This window comes from Apostichopus japonicus, chromosome 20 (genome assembly GCF_037975245.1).
Source record: "Apostichopus japonicus isolate 1M-3 chromosome 20, ASM3797524v1, whole genome shotgun sequence".
NCBI lineage: Eukaryota > Metazoa > Echinodermata > Holothuroidea > Aspidochirotida > Stichopodidae > Apostichopus > Apostichopus japonicus.
In genome coordinates, this window is record NC_092580.1 from 7,140,213 (window position 1) to 7,159,377 (window position 19,165).

General features: G+C 39.2%; 1 protein-coding gene and 1 long non-coding RNA gene across 7 annotated transcripts; one reads left to right on the forward strand and one right to left on the reverse strand.

The window, feature by feature from the left end:
* Positions 1-84: 84 nt before the first annotated feature.
* On the reverse strand, positions 85-7,511 carry LOC139960835 (uncharacterized). Of its 6 annotated transcripts, none has more exons than XR_011790607.1 (7): positions 7,354-7,511; positions 3,557-4,301; positions 3,128-3,171; positions 2,347-2,527; positions 1,866-1,942; positions 601-1,524; positions 85-391 (listed from the first exon to the last, which is right to left on the reverse strand). XR_011790607.1 is itself a non-coding variant. In XM_071959429.1 (6 exons), the coding sequence occupies exons 2-6, from the start codon at positions 4,272-4,274 to the stop codon at positions 871-873; spliced, it is 1,674 nt and encodes a 557-aa protein (XP_071815530.1). In that variant the 5' UTR covers positions 4,275-4,301; positions 7,354-7,511; the 3' UTR covers positions 85-870. The 6 variants fall into 6 exon arrangements, 3 of the variants coding, with proteins under 3 accessions (XP_071815530.1, XP_071815531.1, XP_071815532.1); XR_011790606.1 differs by having other exon boundaries at positions 516-1,524; XR_011790605.1 differs by having other exon boundaries at positions 85-481; positions 516-1,524.
* On the forward strand, positions 4,320-15,482 carry LOC139960836 (uncharacterized). Its single transcript, XR_011790608.1, has 3 exons — positions 4,320-6,575; positions 12,214-13,443; positions 14,551-15,482. It is a non-coding gene; the product is annotated as an uncharacterized lncRNA (long non-coding RNA).
* Positions 15,483-19,165: the final 3,683 nt, after the last annotated feature.

Sequence of the window (19,165 nt, forward strand, 5' to 3'; positions counted from 1 at the left end):
TTAACATAAGCAATACTTATTACATGTAAAAATTTCAAGAAAAGTATGGTGACATTTAGAGAAAATGACTAAGAAACGTACATACAAAGAAATCAATCAATTTTATTGTACAATATTTACATTCTTGATTAATGAGGATTGTACCTTTCTGTGCTGATAAAACTTCCAAGATTATTAATGTATTCTTATTGCCATGTAAATTCAAATGGAGACACCAGCATCTTGGGTTCATTGTATGAGCTTTAACAGATATGCAGATCTGTTGAAGCCAATACATGTATATATACATATGTGTGTGTGTGTGCATATAGATACCAAGTCAAACCTGTACTAAACAAAGAAGATAACTACCATGCATCCCCTCACATCACTACACCACCCATCACTACACCTCCCATTACTGCACCAACCATCACTACACCTCCCAACACTACACCTCCCACCACTACATCACCCATCACTACACCAACCATCACTACACCTCCATCACCTTACCACACATCCCATCACTACACTACCCATCACTACACCAACCATCACTACACCTCCCATCACCACACCACCCATCACCACCTATCATCACACACACAATCACTACACCACCCATCACTACACCTCCCATCACCACATTCCCCATCACTACACCACCCATCACTTTACCTCCCATCACTACACCAACCTTCACACCCCCAAAAGGTAAATATACTACTAGTGTAAATCCAACAGCTTTACAATTATGAATCTGTGTGATATCTTAATATTCATATGTAGGTAGAATGCTAACCATATTAACCATAGAGTTTTACGTATGTAACATTCTTTCAAGGCCAGTTTGTATTGAGAGTTCAATGCTTACAAGCCTCACATGATTTAAACATTCGGATTTAAAACGGTCAATGCCAAGGACCAAGACTCTATAGATATTTTAGCATTCTGGGGCTTCTTGCTACCCTTAGAATCCCCCTTACCCACCACATTACTTGGAATTCCACCTTGGCAATCGGTCATGGCCGATTCCAAGTCTTGGCCGAAGAGCATCCACTGTATCTTCTTATCTACATCGGAGCTCTCCTCTCCGACGAAGCTGAGGGAATTGTTGTTCACCATCTCTTCCTCCTTCCCGATAGCTTCTAAAATCGTGAAATTCATGTCAGAGAATTCACTCTTCGTTTGAGAGTGCTTCATCATTTGAGAGGTATTCGCCGTCCGGAAATTTGGTTTGGTGATCTTGTCCCGGGATACTTTGAGGACCTTGTGAGCACAATTGTTGATTACGTTCTTATTAATATACATGGCTACTTGCAAATCGTTGTGACTGGTCTGTGTCGACATTGTTCGACCTTTCACCCTTATGTTTGAGAGCATGTCGGTGGTGACTATCATGGCCTTGGACCTTTCATTTGACGTAGTTGCTTTAGCCTTCCCAAGAGGCAGAATGTTGACTTCCCTTTTAACTTCAGGGTTCTGCTTGTTGCCTTGCCCCGCTATAATACCGACATGACCTGCTTGATTACTGCGAATTATCTGTGAGAAAATAGAGGAATGGAAGAAAGTAAAATCATAAATTAAACAATTATAAATAATAATAAGCAATAATCTTGCAGTGCTAGTTATTACACTGCTATTGGTGTTCAAAGTTAGAACACTTTTCCCTTAATTTAGAACATGCAGCTTTCACATGCACTGCTAGATTGTGTCCTGAAAAAATTGCAGATAGTTACAAAGCCTTAGGAAGTCACCAGTACTGATATACACTTTGGTAGTGTATACGGCAATAAAGGTTGAATATAACTGCACAGTATACCCAGGCAGAGATGCTTTTGGATGTAAACCTTTAATGAAACAAAACGGTACGTTTTACTTACATTAATATGGACCCTTTTGATCGGTGTTGTTGGTTTAGGAGAAGCTGGTACAGAGGAATCTTTGCTTTTGGGAACCTCTGTGGAAAAAGGAAATAAAAAATGAAGAAATGAAATGAAATCACTTTAACATACCAAGGGACATCTTCTTCAGGAAGGTTAATCTAACATCATCTCCGTGGGTAAGCAGTTTTCAAAACTGACTGCTATTTAACCATTACATTCAAACCAATTTGGGCTTGAAAATTTACCACAAGAAACAGTCAATTAAATCACACATGATACATTTAGTTCCTAGCTTTATCACATTAAGCAGATCTTAATCGTTCGCTTTATCCTCCTTAAACCTCCTTATTAAACAGAATTTACTTTCACAACACTGCTTCATTACACACAGAAAACCAATCACAAACCAATGATGCACATTTAAGATTTCATATTAATAATAAACCAGGGATATAATGAAAGAAATGCTTAGACTTACCAACAGATTTGACTTTTGCTGGTGAAGACTTCCCTGGTGAAGAGGGTTGCACAGATGACTTACCAACAGATTTGACTTTTGCTGGTGAAGACTTCCCTGGTGAAGAGGGTTGCACAGATGACTTACCAACAGATTTGACTTTTGCTGGTGAAGACTTCCCTGGTGAAGAGGGTTGCACAGACTGTAAAAGAGAGATGTATAGTAATTAGTTATTAATGTTACTGCTCTCTACAAGGTTTCTTGCTTCGTTCTTTCTTTACAATGAGCCATCTATAAGCCAAGTCCAGTACTATGTGGAATCAAAGAAGCTTACAGTAGTTGGAGCCACTTCAGTAATTATACTCTACTTGGTCTCTAAACTTGAAATTTGAAAATAGTAGAGAATGTAACATTTATCATATCCTTGATCATGATAATATTCTGGAGGGAGATTTACTTTTAAAGTTTGATCAATTTTAATTATTAGTAGAGTTCAATAGTTGATATGTAAATTTTATCCAAATTTCTTCTCAAACCCAACAGCTGATTTTTAAAGTCTCATAGTCTGGACAGCACTATTGCCATAAAATTGGTTTTGATATAAATATGATAATTTTAATGAGAAACACCTTCTGTATTTTTTTTAACAGCAACCAGCTGTGTTCATAAACTCTCTCACTACTAAGAACAGGTGTACTACTATACAGGTTAGCTGTGTCATCAAAAGGTTTCAAGTAAGTCTACTAAGATCATTCAATTTAACCAATCATTATTAAGGACTTTAGAATGTGTTATAACTTACCTTCACTGGGACAGTACTGGGTTTTTTCTTACTACCAGATTCACCTATTAAAACAAAACAGAGATACAAAATACAATGGTTTAGAGGCCAGCTAAATATTTTTTTTGCTGGGATGACATCAGAGGTAATACCAGTAATCAAACCATGATGGAAAATTGACCTCAGTCCTTGTAAAAGATAAATCAAGGCCAGTTAAGAAGAGAGGCTCTTCTGTATATTCCATGTCATGATACATACAACACTGTTAATCCTGCAGAGAGCTAGCTAGTAGTACACTAAACCGTATGGGAAAAAAAAAGATCGTTTAAGATATTGAAATCAATTTCTTCAAACCACACCAACATAGCAAAACTATTTACTGCATTTAAAGAGTGCAGGAAATTTCAAGGCTTTTGTTTTTTATTGTATGTTGAAGAATTATAAACATACCTGACAATGTTGCTTTGCTAGCCACTACTGCCTGTTTAAGCTCCTTGAAAACTGATGACGTAGATTGTAAAACGACTGGTTGGCTTCCTCCAGGTGTATTAATCACTTTCGTGGTATGTTCTTGAGAAGTGGAAATATCCTCAGCGGACGGCTGCACTTCAATCCTCTCTTCCGATTCTTTGTTCTTAGAAGGCGAGGGACTAGTCGAGCTGGATCCCTGATTCTGCACACTTTTCTTATTGATATCTGATTTCACTACATCATCCCCATCTGATGGCTTTCCATCGCTCCCTTTCGAAGAATCAGTTATGTCCCCCCTGTCTTGTCCAACATCCACATTATCAACTGACTTTTCCGACTCGGCTGTTATTTTCCTATCTTCAGCAGCCTTTGTAGGCTTTCTCTTCTTCTTCCCGCTGAGACCATCCTCCGGTAATTCTTCCACAGAATTTGATGCTCTCTTACTGGTGTTTCTGGTCGTCCTGGTAACTATTCCCTTGGATTGTCTGGGAGTGTTCTGCTTATGACTCACAGTCTTGACAGGTGCGATGTGATCGGATGTACTGGAGCCTCTGGGTGATTTCCTTGGTGCATCCGTGGCCTCCGTCACTTCCTTCTTGACGGTGACGCTCGTCTCCATTATAAAATCTTTGCCGTAGCGACTGGGCGTGGATGGGGTCCTTCGGGACCTCCGGGTAGATCCATCTCCAGAGGACATCTTCAGGGAATACTAGATCACCTGGAACTGTTAAAGGTTAAAAATATAATTACTACTTTAGTTTAGTAGTAGCAAAGTGAAATGATACCATAATAACTTTGAAAGTCTCCGAAATATGTCAGTTAAGTCCATAGTACAAATAATCATTGATGTGCAAAGTGTGTAAGGCTGTACTCAATAAGGCCCACAGCAAAACCTTTGATGATGATGAGGGTAGTGATTGAAACCTTACTCAAGTTGGGTAGGGAACTAGGTACAGTCTTTCTTGGGGGACATTTTCCTGAGGTATGGCAGTTAATATTGGCAGGTAGGCCTTCAGTACTATGGTATGTTGATTCATTGGAAGGCTGCCAGAAAGTGTCAGTTTATTTGAATTTTTTGTACTAATACCATTAAAACACAGGGCGACAACAGCAGTAATATGTTTAGTGCCAGGGAACAAAACACTGGCTCAGCACTTTGTTGACATCAACTGTTCTTGTTATTTGTTAACTAGTTTAATAGTCATCATTGAAAACACTCAAATGCCTTGGCTAAGCTGACATTTATTATTTGTTTTGTTCTTTACAATGAAATTAAATCTGATTTATAATACATCATGCCCCCACTAGGAAATGTGAAGGATAAACCTAAGGATATGAAGGAGGTTCAGATATCCTTGTCGTAAAGAGTAGAATCGACAGGAAGATATATGGATGGGTTCCTCAACTTCCTCTACCCTGATTTTTTTCGAGTAAGTTGACCTGGGCATTTATTACTTTGAAACCATAATACAGTCCTTTGAAGCACTCTTGACATAAAGCAAAAGAAATTTATATTATCATTAAAGGTTCACATGATGGTGTGTGTTGTTTACTTCCTTGCTCTCTGTGCTGAATTTAAATTAAAGTTTCGTTGCTATGGGATACGGAATATCTCATAACAAATGCAGTTTATTACAGTAGTTTCACTCATCAAATTTGATTTATGACACTTGGATTAAGACATTTGAAAATGCTGGAATTTATATTTTATTTTGTAATTAACAGTAAAATGATAGAATGTCTGGGAAGCAGCATCTACTGTATAGAATCGATTCTCTTTCTAGAAAAGTGTCTTTCTTTCATCAAATGCACTTTTATTTAATATGTGGTAAGTTAAGTCAACTTCATGGACATTCATAACAAAATGTACAGGGTGTCTTTTTACAAAAATAGAACATGTCTGATCACTTAATTTTATAAACCAATCTTTAATTTACTCATTTGCCAAACGGCTAATTCCGCCAGAAAAGAAGTTCCTTATCTTAAGCAGTGTTGTAGTCAAGTCCTTTTTTTATATCTGCTTAACAAGTACTTCTGACGACTTCATTTTCAGAATACTACAGTTCAAGTTCTGCTACTTATGATCCAAGTACCAATATCCAAGTATAGCACTTTAAAATCAAGGTACCAAGTACAAGTACTGTTTCATCCCAATACTTTTCGAGTACTTCTAGTTTATTTATTAGGCCCATACCACAATGTTATGCAACTGCTCCATAATGGTCATTGTACATAAGCAAATGATACTGAACAGTTGAATGTGATGCCATTGCTTGGATCTTATTATTTGATATTGAAATGACAATGTGGCAGTAGCAAACAATGTCATGATGCGTATCGGGGTGTTAGACTAATACAGGGTTGTCCAACCTACCGCCCGCGGGCCACAGTGCGGCCCGCCGCAAGGTCCCGTCCGGCCCGCCAGCCTCATTAATTTACAAATGTACTTTTACCCAGGAATTCTTTCTTGATAAGTTTCAGAGATCATTATATCTCAATATGAAGATTGTTTTGATATCAGAAAGCTTGTGAAGTGTCATTTCCTGCAATCTGGGAGTCTTTTGGGCGATTTTTTTTCTTGTTTGCCACGCGCCAACCTACGGTGGCGCTCCGCTTGTATAGTAACTTCATTTCCCACACCCCTAACAGACCTCTAGCGGGCCACTGAAATTCGCCGCTCTGGCACGAAACCCTGGATATGCCACGGGCTGAGCTTGTAGGCTCATGCGGCCCCTCCTTTATCATAATCATTCGAGGTGGCCCTCCTCATCAAAAGGTTGGACAACCCTGGACTAATAGAAATATTGCAATCATTCTACAAGTTGTTTCGCATTTAAGAAACATAAATTACTTTAATGCCTTGATCTACATCTTCATTACAGCCCAAATGTACTGAACTTGGTAATATACTCAGCTACATGTAGGATAGTACTGCTGGAGAAGATACACATGACTATTGTACTATTATTGAGTAAGACTATGTGGAACTAAAGGACAAGTAAGTTATATACTTTAACATTATAGTACTTTCCACAGAGTGAGAGTATTTGCAAAATTTGCTATGAGTTCTATTGTCAGTGAGTAACAAGTATGTTTGAGTAAGTATAAGTGCAAAACTGATCATAATATTATAGGGAACCTGTCAAAGGTAAAAGGAACAAGTAGGATATTTTACGATATGAATTGGTTAGTAAGTGTTTGTAATGGAACGCATCTTTAAATTATATGTATCACTCAGGCCTTGCCTACACTATCTTAGATAGCCTACCAATTTAACTACTGCACGTCAACAGCCACATCAGGGGCGATTTGTGCAGTATTACACAAAGACCAAGACCGTTGTTGCAAGTGCATAGGATCTGTTAGTATTACTATTAGTAATAGCGTAGTAGGCTATGCCTAATTCTAACAAGGCTAGTACTAACGTTAACTACGCTTAGGCAATGGGCGCCCATGAATGTTGGCTACACAGTAATTACCCTCTAACTTCTTAGCCTATCCTATAATTAGGCTATTTTGTGTGTCCTGGTTCGTTCGGAACTCATATGTATGGCTGCCTGTGAACTATCGAAGTAGGCTAAGTAGTACAATACAAGACTCCACTACACTTCTACTATTACACTTACAGTATTAGTGTATGCAAGACCGAACGCGTTAACGTATAATTTGTAAAGCTGCGAACAGTGTTCACTAATTCTAAAGATGTTTCAGTATAAACCTCTCTTATCAGCGACTTAATCATGGGTGATACGATTCATATACATTTGTAAACATACATTAAATTTCGGTGCTTCCCCGATACTTCAAGTCTTTGAACGTTGGCGGGAGGTGAGTTTGAAGCTAGAATCTTCCTTTGCCAAGGAGAAATCACCACATGACAAGATAGTAGCCTTTTTAGTTTTCAGTCTTACATTGAACATGGCGTGTAAAACGAAAGCGTATGGCACGCCAATTTGGTAAAAAACAGTCCTCCATTTGCAAAGTAGCTTTATCGTTCGTATTGGATCTGACCGGTGGTGCTTAGGCAGGAAGGTGAGGATTCGCGTTAGGCATGTGGGAGCGGGGAAGGGTAGAATGTGTGAAAAGCATGATATAGTTCGAATACTTACTCTTCCCTGAATGCCAATGAATTCTCACATTGGCACTAAGAAGCTTGTGAGGGTCGTCAAGGGCGTAGGAACCGGGGGGCTGGGGGGGGGGGCGCCAGCCCCCCAGTGAAAAATGTGGAGGGGCGGAAGTATCATTCCGCCCCCACTTCGCAAGTCAGAAAACCCCTTTTTCAAAAAAATCTCATTTGGAGCACCAAATTGCATCTAAGGCCAGGTGCAAATACAAAATTAAGTTTACAAAATGGAGTGGGTGTTGAAGTGTGCTATATTGCACCAAATTGCATCTGAGGCCACCTGGAAATGCAAAAAAATCCAAAGGGGGAGAGGAAACCCCCTCCCCTTAGACCCCTCCCCCAGGCCGGCCATCAGTCTTCAGCCCCCCCCCCCACTCAAAAGTACCTTCCTATGCCACTGAGGGTCGTTATAATTCAGGTAAAAGGAAGAGAATTGTAGGAAGCTAAAACAACTCATAAAAATAATTAGTGGGTCAGTAGTTTTTTTTATTTCGTTGTGACTATTGACACGACGTACTTCGTTTCTATATATATATATATATATATATATAGGTCACTTTCGGTGATCATGCACTGAAGAAGAGCTATAGTTTTGCTCGAAAGCTCTGCAAAAACCAAACATTGGCTGTTTTACTTCCAATCACTTACCTAATTCAATTATTGTATCTCACTCGAGTTCCAGCCTTTCTCTAAATGCAGCATAGTTGTTTAACAGTTTTCCGTTATTCCTATATATATATATATATATATATATATATATATATATATATATTACCATAAGCTAGCATGTGCTTGCCATAAATAACAACATGTACGAGTTAGTACTAACGTTAGTATTTATTTAAGCATGGCCTGGACGTTAGCCCCCAAAAGTATCACCGTATAGCAACCACTGAGCCACAGAAGAACAACTTAAACATGGTGTTTAATTTCTTTGAAGGACTTTCTGAGTACATCAAAAAGGTTTCAAAAGATAATTTAGATGTATTTGTCATCAAAAAACCCTCGTACGTCGTGTCAATAACAACCCTTATAGAAACGACGAACATCATTGTCAATAGGCCCCACCTTTTTATTTATACTCTAAAAGACAGTTACTAAGAAAGGAGGGTAAGTCGTCATCACTATACTGCAGAACGTCACTAATAAGAAAGTTATATGGCGCGTTACCGTCATATAAATAGTGAATTTCCTTTTAAGAGCATAACAAATTCCACATCACTTACACTTCAGTATTTAAATGCAGGTAAAGAACCAAAACAGACAACCGAAATATACATGTAGACAGCCTGACAAGTCTTATGTAAACAGGACTTTGATAAGAAAAAGGGGGGGGGAGGGAGAATAGTTTGGTCATGATAATGACATAAATAGCAGGGTAGACACGCCGACCCTTCCCTTACCTCTGATATGGCAAATTAAGTGAATAAGAGTAACCTGACTACACCCACAGAAACAAAGTTTTCTTTGTCCTTCTTGTTTATGGTCAATGTACTAACCATGCTCAGAAACATTGGCGGATCCATGGCCTTTGTTTGGGAGGGGCCAAAGTGGCATTAGAGTGATATGGGGGAGGGGTCTAAGGGGAGGGGGTGCCCCAAAATTTTCTATTGCTGAATGCCCTCAGATGCAATTTGGTGCGACAAAAGTGTACAATGGTGATGTTAATTTACTTCTAAAAAGAATGTTTCCCAGGTGTAATTTTCTAAAATATTTATAAAACAAAGTTGGCATCATCTTTCTCGAGAAATTTTATTTCTCATATAGGTTATAAATTTCTTACAACCAGCCTGTAACTGCAAAATGGTGTTAAACTGTAAATCCTCATGCTCATACATTTACATAGCTCCCAACTCTTTTGAAGGCAAATGCTGGTCCATGCCACGAATCGCCGTCCTGGGGGAGGGGTATAAGGGGAGGGGGTGTCTCCCTCCCTTTTTGATTTTTTTTGGAATCCTGGTGATGCCTACATGTAAAATGGTGGCACTTAGAAAGGCTTTTGTCACCCAAAATTTTCTGAGAAATATGCATTTTTTGTGTGTAACATCAATAAATTGAATAGTAGGTGATAATTCATTCTTTCCCGTGGCATGATGTTCGCTGCTCGCCCCAATGAAAAGAAATATAGACTAATTTGAGGTTCAAATGATGCTGTAAAGGAGGTTTTATACTCTATTATGCTAAATGCTAAAGAAATGATGGTTGCTAAGTCAAAATTTGATGCAAATTTTTTATGTATACTTGACAATTACAATGCGGATTTTTCGGACGCTTGTGCGCAAGGGCGTAGGAACAGGGGGGCTGGGGGCGCCAGCCCCCAGTGAAAAATGTGGAGGGGCAGAAGTATCATTCCGCCCCCCGGTTCGCAAGTCAGAAAACCCCTTTTTCATTTCCAAATAAGAAAAAAAATCTCATTTGGAGCACCAAATTGCATCTAAGGCCAGGTGAAAATACAAAATTAAGTTTACAAAATGGAGTGGGTGTTGAAGTGTGCTATATTGCACCAAATTGCATCTGAGGCCACCTGGATATGCAAAAAATTCCAAAGGGGAGGGGGACACCCCCTCCCCTTAGACCCCTCCTCCAGGCTGGCCATCAGTCTTCAGCCCCCACTCAAAAGTACCTTCCTACGCCACTGCTTGTGCGGGTCAGCGGGTTTGGGTGTTAGCATGCGGGTATAATTCCCGCGAATTGCAAGTCAGTTGGGAGCTCTGCATTTAATTTTAAACCAGAAAACGAAAAGGTTTAGACTAGTCTACCACTGCTATTCCTCTCGATTTTTTTAATTTCCAATCATATGATTTAGCGGATGTTCGGAAACACTTTTTGGCTCACCTTTGGGGGGAGGGGGCATGGCCCCCTTGGCCCCCCTTGGATCCGCCAGTGCTCAGAAATATTATTCTAAAATTAATTACATACAAACCATAAAATTCACTCAGTTCTCAAGTTCGTTGCGTACGTATCATGTTTCAAAATCACTGATCGAACGGAATGCATATGAAGATGATATATACGTAAATAACGTTTTGTTTTCTACGAAGATACTACCCAATGCATTAATCGTATAAATATAGTGATCAAACCATATCCGTAGCCAGGATATGTGTACAGTGCTTCGAATTTCTTGTGAGCTTATTATTAAGAGTACCCTTAAAAATAATGAAAACGAGTTTCATGGAAACAACACAAGTGATCGACGGTATCTCGTGTTACCTTGATTTATGCTATAGGTTTGAACAACAGCGTATAACACTGACAAAGTCTGACAAATATCCAAAATGGATGTACATACCGACGCAATTCATATCGGTAAAAGGGTTTCCTTCCCCCCACTCCCCTGTTTTCTGCCCGCCCTGTCTGTGAAATATACTTTAAATAAAAGTTAAGAAAGTAATAAGGATGATTTTTGAAAAATACTTCAATCAAAAGATGACTTGTTTACAAACATGTATAAACTTAGGTTTATATCTTGCACGCATTTATACTCATGTACAATAAGGTTCCGCATTAGCTATATCTGAATGCTACAATACATATATACAAAGATAGGGGTGCAGGGACGTTGCGATTCATGGGAGGAATTATCTGACTGGGCTTTTCTGTGCCCTTATTTCTCCTCAAGTTTATTATGAAATGAAGAATGCATTTTTATTACCTTGATATTTTGCCGGGGGCCCTTATTGACCCCGAGGTCCGGGATTGCAAACCCTTTACCACACCTCTCTCTCGTCAAGCCTGGAGGGTTAAGGATACCTTAAGAACTAATATAATTTATAGCGAAAGCATACTCGTGCAAAACCTACTTGCTAGCTATACTCCAAGCCTTCACCCCAAAGGTACAGTATTGTCTACAACTTTGGTTACATGTTTTACGACTCCCAGGAAATCAGCGAAATTGCAAAATATTTGTAAGTCATATTGCCATTAATACAACTGGCTGTATTTAATTATACTAAACTTACATGTTCATATTCCACATTGTAATAAGCACCCAAGTTGCTTACGCAATAAGCCCTAAAAAGCTTCGTGGAATATGTCACCTCTCACCAAAAGTTTACTGTTTATCAGCAGGCCGGTATGTACGGAAGTATTTGGGGACAAGCCTGACCCCCACCCCCCCCCCCCCCGGAATAACCTATGTCCCACTTCGGATAGTACGGTAGTAGTGTGATGAGACTAACATTTTTTACATTTCAAACTGCTTTCGTAAACTATGTTCAAGCCCAAAATGCCCCGAATTGCACCATTTGTCGTCCAGAATTTCAAGATTTTCCGGGGGCACGCCCCCAAACCCCTCGGGCATTCGACGCTCGATGCACGTGACCACGTCCCAGCCGGAGTTAATTAAAATGGTTCATTTTTCATAAAATCACCCCACCCCAAAATAAGCTGTATACGAGTATGATCAGTGACGATGAATCGGGTAGAGTGGGGGGGGGGGGCTGGGCAATGGATGACCTTTTTGCTCTTGACTTCAAAGTCTTTGTTACTTGTTCCCTTCTTTGTCTTAAAGCAAATGGCTTTTATTATGACTATGATGTAACGTGCTATAGCGATACTTTACCAGAGTGTATTTTCAAAACAAAAGACGTTACCATGGAAACGCGATCTCGAAATCTAAGGTATGTACCTACCTTTAATAAATGAAACTCTAGATTAATGAAACATGAAAAGTCAATATCGGTTACTTTAATTAAATGTAAAAGTGTTTCACTGATGTGATCAGAAACAAGTAAACGGTTCCCATCGTTTTGTTTGTATATGTACTTAATTAATGTGTTGGACAACAAACCCAAGAACAGTTGTGCGAAAGGGAATAAATATTCTGGCAGTTTAGGTTTTGTATTTAGAAACACTATAACTGATTTATTCGTTACCCGGCGAATAACAGTTCTTTGAATTACAGTTTTTCTCCTTAACCATTATTTAGCCTTGAAGTTCTTTCTGATATACAGACAACTTCTGGTCGAGCCGAGTCACGTGACACTCGAGCACCCGGATTTGGATTAACAATAATAACGACCACGTTAATGCGTATACCGCCTATCAATTGGACAGACCTTTAAATTTAAGCCGGTCGACATGGCGAAGTTACAGCGAAGACAGTCACAATGGATTCGATAACGCTTAAACGTTTGATCTATATCAAATGAATTGAACTTTCGTCACCAAAAAAACCAAACAAGAAAAGGAGAAAAAAAAGGGCATTCGCAAAGACTGCAAAACAACATTAACTTGGAGATGTGTTCGGTCACTAAATATGCGGCATGAAACACTCGTGCTTTACGTATAATACTACGTAACAACTTCTGATCATAATATAACGATAAGAGATGATATCGTTTTATCCTAACATCATGAGCAACCACTCAGTCGAGGAATTTACCAGAAATAGCACTAAGATGTCTTCGATGTCGACGAGTTTAACATTTAGCATTTCATTTACGATTGTTTATCTTGTTATTTATCTTCCAATCTGCATATCGTCTATTTTCGGCAACGGATTGGTCATTTTCGCATTTCATCAAAACGAAAATTTAAAAAAGGTTATAAACTATCCTCTCATAAGTTTAGCTGTCAATGATTTCGCAACCGGAAGTATAGCCCTGCCTCTTCATCTGATTGGTCGTTTAGTCATCAATCCATTCATCTGCAGAGAATCTTCTCGAATGATTTTCTTTCTTCCTTCTAAGGTGCTATTCTTTTCCTCTGCCCTTCATCTATTCAGTATTGCGATTGGTCGGTAAGTTGTTTATATACTATTAGGTATACCGTATGGCCAAGAGGACTATACCTTCCTTCACCCAGTATACATTTCTCTACTCACCCCCAATGCCAACCCCCCCCCCCCCCATCCTCACCACTACCTTTTTTCATGTACGTCTGGTGGATAAAAAAAAACTACAGCATTGAAGTCGAGGTTCCATATTTTAATGCTCATTGCTACGTTCCCATGCATATGCATGTAAAGGCTATACCCATGCAGGACTTCACCAAATACACTGCATTCTTCTGCGGACAAAATTATTCAAAAATTGTATTCGAAAAGCGTATTTCTAGCTCAATTGTCATGGCATTTCACTCATTCTGCTGTTGGTAGGTTAAGCCGATTAGTGGACTTTATCAAACTATTATCTTTACCATAAACATACTCTGTGAGTACATAAAGTGTCGAACAAAATATGTATATAACAAGAGGATGTGTCTTCAACCACGTCCAACAAAAACCTTGAAGAAAGTATAGCATATAGAGACATCTACAGACCTGTTACATTGATTTCACTATTATAGCATGCGTTATGCCGGATGTAAACCTTTCAGAATTACTAAGTGACCGTCGGGATAGGATTAGAGCTGTTGGGAATTGATATAAAAGATTGATTTTCAGAAGCAGACATCCTCCATGAAGTATGCATCTTCGTTAAGTACGTATAGTTCGCTGATCGTCTCTACGTTAGTTGGACAGAGAGGAAAGGTATATTTGTATTACATGGAACGTTCCCTATACTCCCTACCCTAAGATATAGTGGCGTGCACAAGATTTCAAATGTGTGTTTGTGTGTGTGTGTGGGGGGGGGGTGGCAAATTAAATTCCCAGCCTACTTAATTTAGGCGCATTGACGTTTACGTAAGGGCTTCATGGACCAGGGGAGTGATCTAATTCGTCTCCGACTGAACATTTTGCTCGAACAGACGAAGGATGTAAGGCTATATACCCTCCTCCTCCTCCATTGCCAGAAGCCCTCCCTTGCAACTCCCCTCTCCCATCTCACAGTACTAATGCGATTGCGTCGAACGTTATTCCACTGAGAAGCTATTATTATCTCTCTCTCTCTCTTTGTCATTTTAGGTTCATTTCTTTGTTAAAGCCGCTGAGCTATCCCTTGCTGGTATCTTCGAAGCGGGTTAAAGTAATATTGGCAATACTTTGGTGCATCGTTTTTACTAAGTTTTCACTGATCCTGATTGGAGTTAGTCAAGCTAAAGAGAACATGATTTGTGACGGAGACAAATATCAATCTCCTTTTGTGTTTTTCATTTTCATACAGTATGCATTTATACTTCCTGTTATTCTCGTTGGAATGTTTTCCTTATACCTGTTTATGGTCAGAATTGCATTTATTCAACTGTCTCGTCGTCGTCGTCGCCGTGGAAATGTCAGAACTTCTCAACTGGTCAAATTGCGGCAACTAGAAGCGCGCTCAAAGTTCCGTGGTTCTGTAACCATGGCAATAATAGTGGGGGCGTTTTGTTTTTGCTGGATGCCGACTTCCTTTAAGTATATGTACGTATTGTTTAAGAAAGGAAACCTTTCCGCAGATGCTTACAACACGTTGCAATTGATATGTGAATTTCCCGCTTTTCTTAGCGCCATATTGAATCCAATAATATATGCCTGTCGTAAGAAGGATTTTCGAGTGGCTTATTGCAAAATATGGAAGAAAATTACACATTCGACAGTAAGGGGTAGCGGCCCTGGTAGGAAACAGCATTCACAAATACGAGTATTGAAAGTATGGCAAGTGGATTCGATTTCCATGAGAAGGCCATCCATACTGCCTTCGAATGTGTATAGGGGCAAGAAACATTTCAACGGCACTTCCATTGCAGCTGGATCTGGCCCTTCAAATAGTTCATAGACACATACGTTGAAATTGACTATATGAGATATCTTATCTGATGGCTGTGTGGACAACTGCTTTGAAGTGTATATAGGTGGTACTGATAGCGCTTGTTATGTTTCATCATGAGTAGCCTACGGTAACCATTATTGACTTTCTTGCATATCATATGGGGAGGGATGGGAGGGGTGAGGGGGGGGGTATGTAATGCTGATGATCTACCTCACTGACCCTTGTACAATTCAACGAAAGGAGAAAGAGAAAACTAAGTCGAGGGGTTTTAAAATTAGATCAAGTTCCAGAGCCAATGGATACAACATCATCAAAGAGATGTGATAACATTTCCTCTAAAACCAGAAGAATTCCTCCATTTTACATAGTTAATCCGCTATACATGGGTGCTCGAATACTTCTCACCGAGGGCCAGAATCACCGTCATTTGAGCAAAAGGACAGAGAAAACTAAAATGACCGGTGTGCTTAAACCTCAAGTTATATGAGTCAGCATGTACCCTATTTCACGTGCCGGAGTGGGAAAAAAATCTGATCGGATTGGACTCGCGATTCCGCCTATCGAGAACCACCACACTCATCTAAAGTGATAATATAGTTTTACTATTTGCGAACCTTATATGTGTCCAAGACTGATGCAATTAAGTCATAACTCAAACGGAGAAAGGATTATCGAACAAATTGGATCGTGTTTTTTGTTTGTTTGATTCCTCCTGATCTTTACATAAGTTAATCTATACATATATATTCCTAATCTTGTATATATCTGCATGCATAGGTCTCTTCCTTAATACCCGGGTATTTGTGAAAATTACCACGGTTAATCGACGACAAGGGCGCCTATATAGACAATCGGTGTGGATCAATGAGGCCTATATGTGTTCTGAACAAACATGCAACGTTACATCTCTATTATTGCATGCATATCGCATTTATATCAGTATTGTACAAATATCATGGTGATTGTTTGCAACTGATTAATATACAATTAATATGAAAAATAGTTAATGTTTGTATAAATTAACTACATCATTTCTGCATCTTAAAACGCTATTTTGCAGTTTAAACTTGTCACCGTATAACTGTCTACTCCAGAATTTGCTTTACGACGTAGTATGATGGATTTGAATAAGGTGAAGAAAAGGGGAATCTGTCCGGGTTGTATTGAAATACGGTATATTCGAATATAATAGTGAAAGTTATGCGGATATTGCTTGTGGAGTCATATTTACTCCCTCTCACCCACTGTGCCCTTCCTCTTCCACCCCATTTCACACAAAACCGTGACATGTATACTTTACTGAAAAATTGTAACCGTTAGTTAGAAACGGTCTCCGGCTTCATTTAATTAATTGTTGTAATGTTTCAGATTTGTTTTTTTAGCAAAAGGATAGCGAGGTCAATTTTTAGTATAGCATCATGCAACAGAACAGTTTTCCTGTAATGTAATAATATTTCCTACATATAGCATTGTAACACATTACATTACATTGTGGAAGCATTAACTCAATAAAAAGTGCAGTTATCAGTATCAATTTCAGTGTTCTCATATTGTGAAAATTGCTTACTGAGGTATATTTACGTTGCAATGTTCAAGCAGTAATTATTCGTTGATTTTTTTGTTTTCGTTATTTAAGAAATCCCTTAATCAATTGTGTTCATCTTAGCGACCGTCTCTGCTCAATGAGTTTCCTTTGGAATCATAATACGGTAATACTGGTTGACTGAAAATTTGACTAAATTAACCAAGTTGTATTTAACATGTCATTAATATTGCACACCAAACGCAACACAATGCTTACCGCAGCATGCAAAGTATATGATGCATTGCGGGGTGGGTCCCGCCCCTTCACTGCTTCATTATAGTAACAATAATCATAATCTGAATTTGTGATATTGTATCATCTCTTTCATATGAATGATGAACGTTAAAGACGGATCCAGGATTTTCATAAGAAGGGTGTGATCCTTGGATCGTTGCCATGCCGACTTCCATGTACAAGATGGGATCTGATGGGGTCGTCCCCCAGAAAGCCAATATGAACATGAAATAATGCATTCTGATGCCTATTTATAGGCTACATAAATTATGATAAGGTCTATAATCTCGTATAAATGAAGGAGTGTGTAGATAATTGTACTGTTAAGGTCTTGTGTGGTGTTGATAAAAAGGGGAATACACAGCCCATACGCCCGCTCTGGATCCGCGCATGGATCATAAGTCACTCAGTTGTGGCTATAGTAATAGAATCAAGGCTAAATGATTAATATAGGCCAGGCGCGTATGCCAGGAATTTGCCAAGGGAGGGGCAAAACTGTAGAATCGGCATTGCAAACTATCTAAGCGTAGCGCCACCATAATTGGCGCGAAGCGCACTAGAAAATTTTGGCTGTAAATGCCTCCCAGATCGCTGGAAATGGCACTTCCCAGGCCTTGTAAGTTGCATCTTAGCATTTTCTCTTTTGAAAATACTAGCGATATCATAAAAACATTTAAAATTTAAAAAAAATATATGCCCAAGGGGGGGGCGGCTGCCCCTTCGCCCCCCCCCCTTGGCTACGCGCCTGATTTAGGCCCATACAATTTCAATCATGATATTATTCATGACGTGTCAGAGTATCTTAAGGAAAAAGTAAAAACAAAAAGAGATGATAAAGTTTCTTTAGCTATTCCAGTTATATAAGTAGGCTTTGAAAGTTTCATCCATTGTAGGAACTGTTAGTGATATATGTGTGCATACTAGACAAGGTAGTACAATCACTTGAATTGATAAGCCTCAGAAGTTCAAGCCACTTCAAGGGTAAATTCTCACAATTTAAAAGTGGCATATATTGCCTCATCTGATATATAACGAACATAATATCTGTGGCATAAATGATGTGTCTTAATTCAGGCTTTTTAAGAATTATTACAGGCAACTTTATTATTTTTGTGGTACGTGTATCGTAAAGCACTATTTTGAAAGGATATTTTCAACTCACTTATGATGAAGACTGGGGGAGGAGGGGGGGGGCGGGCGGCGTAGTTAGATTCTGCGCTTACCGGAGGGGAGGTTCTCAGGGAGGCCACTCTGTGTATACGCGCACGCATATACTGGCACACATGTCAACTACCCGCGAAACTCCCAGCATTCATAACGAATGACGAACCAGTAATTATCATATAATATTTCATGGGAATATATAAACATGCGTTCAGGCTCTTTCACAATTAAAGGGCCTTTGTTGTTGGAAATTGTTTACTGATTCCGGGTTCCGAGTCCTCCGCCAAGAAGTTTCCCTGTCACTCTGACTTGAGGCAGAGTGTTGGAAAATGCGACGAATGCAATAAAACCGTGACAGAAAATGGCTTGGAAAGAACCATATCGACCATGAATACGAAATCATTGGATGAGTCAGGGATATATTTGAATAAAAGATATGTCAGGCTTATATAATAGGAATTAAACATAATCTTCAATTAGGAACAATAGAAAATTAAAAGCTGTGGAGATATATCTATATAAGTTAAAGACAGCTTCAATATAATAGTGTCAGTGCCGGTTTTCCTAGGGAAAGCGCGCACTTGATTCACAGAAAAACAGAAAGAAAACAACAACAACAAACAAAGCAACTCGGGAGCTATAATAAACAGTCAAACAGCAGCAACAACACTGGTTATACATCTGAAGTCCATTAGAACAATTGTAGCATTCTGTTCCAAAACTCCTTGAATACATAACTTGTGATGCGTTATGAAGACTTTGGGTATCACAAAGTTCTACCCCCCCCCCCCTCCTCTTTCCTTCCCGTCGTCCGTCCTGGTTTTCATGCAGGCTTCTCACCTGTAAGC

Coding starts and splice junctions, on each gene's coding strand:
- LOC139960835 (XM_071959429.1), bottom strand. CDS start 4,274: ATGTCCTCTGGAGATGGATCTACCCGGAGGTCCCGAAGGACCCCATCC. Junction 2,528..3,127: donor CCAGTACTGTCCCAGTGAAG/GTAAGTTATAAC, acceptor TCTCTTTTACAG/TCTGTGCAACCCTCTTCACC. Junction 1,943..2,346: donor AGCAAAAGTCAAATCTGTTG/GTAAGTCTAAGC, acceptor CTTTTTCCACAG/AGGTTCCCAAAAGCAAAGAT.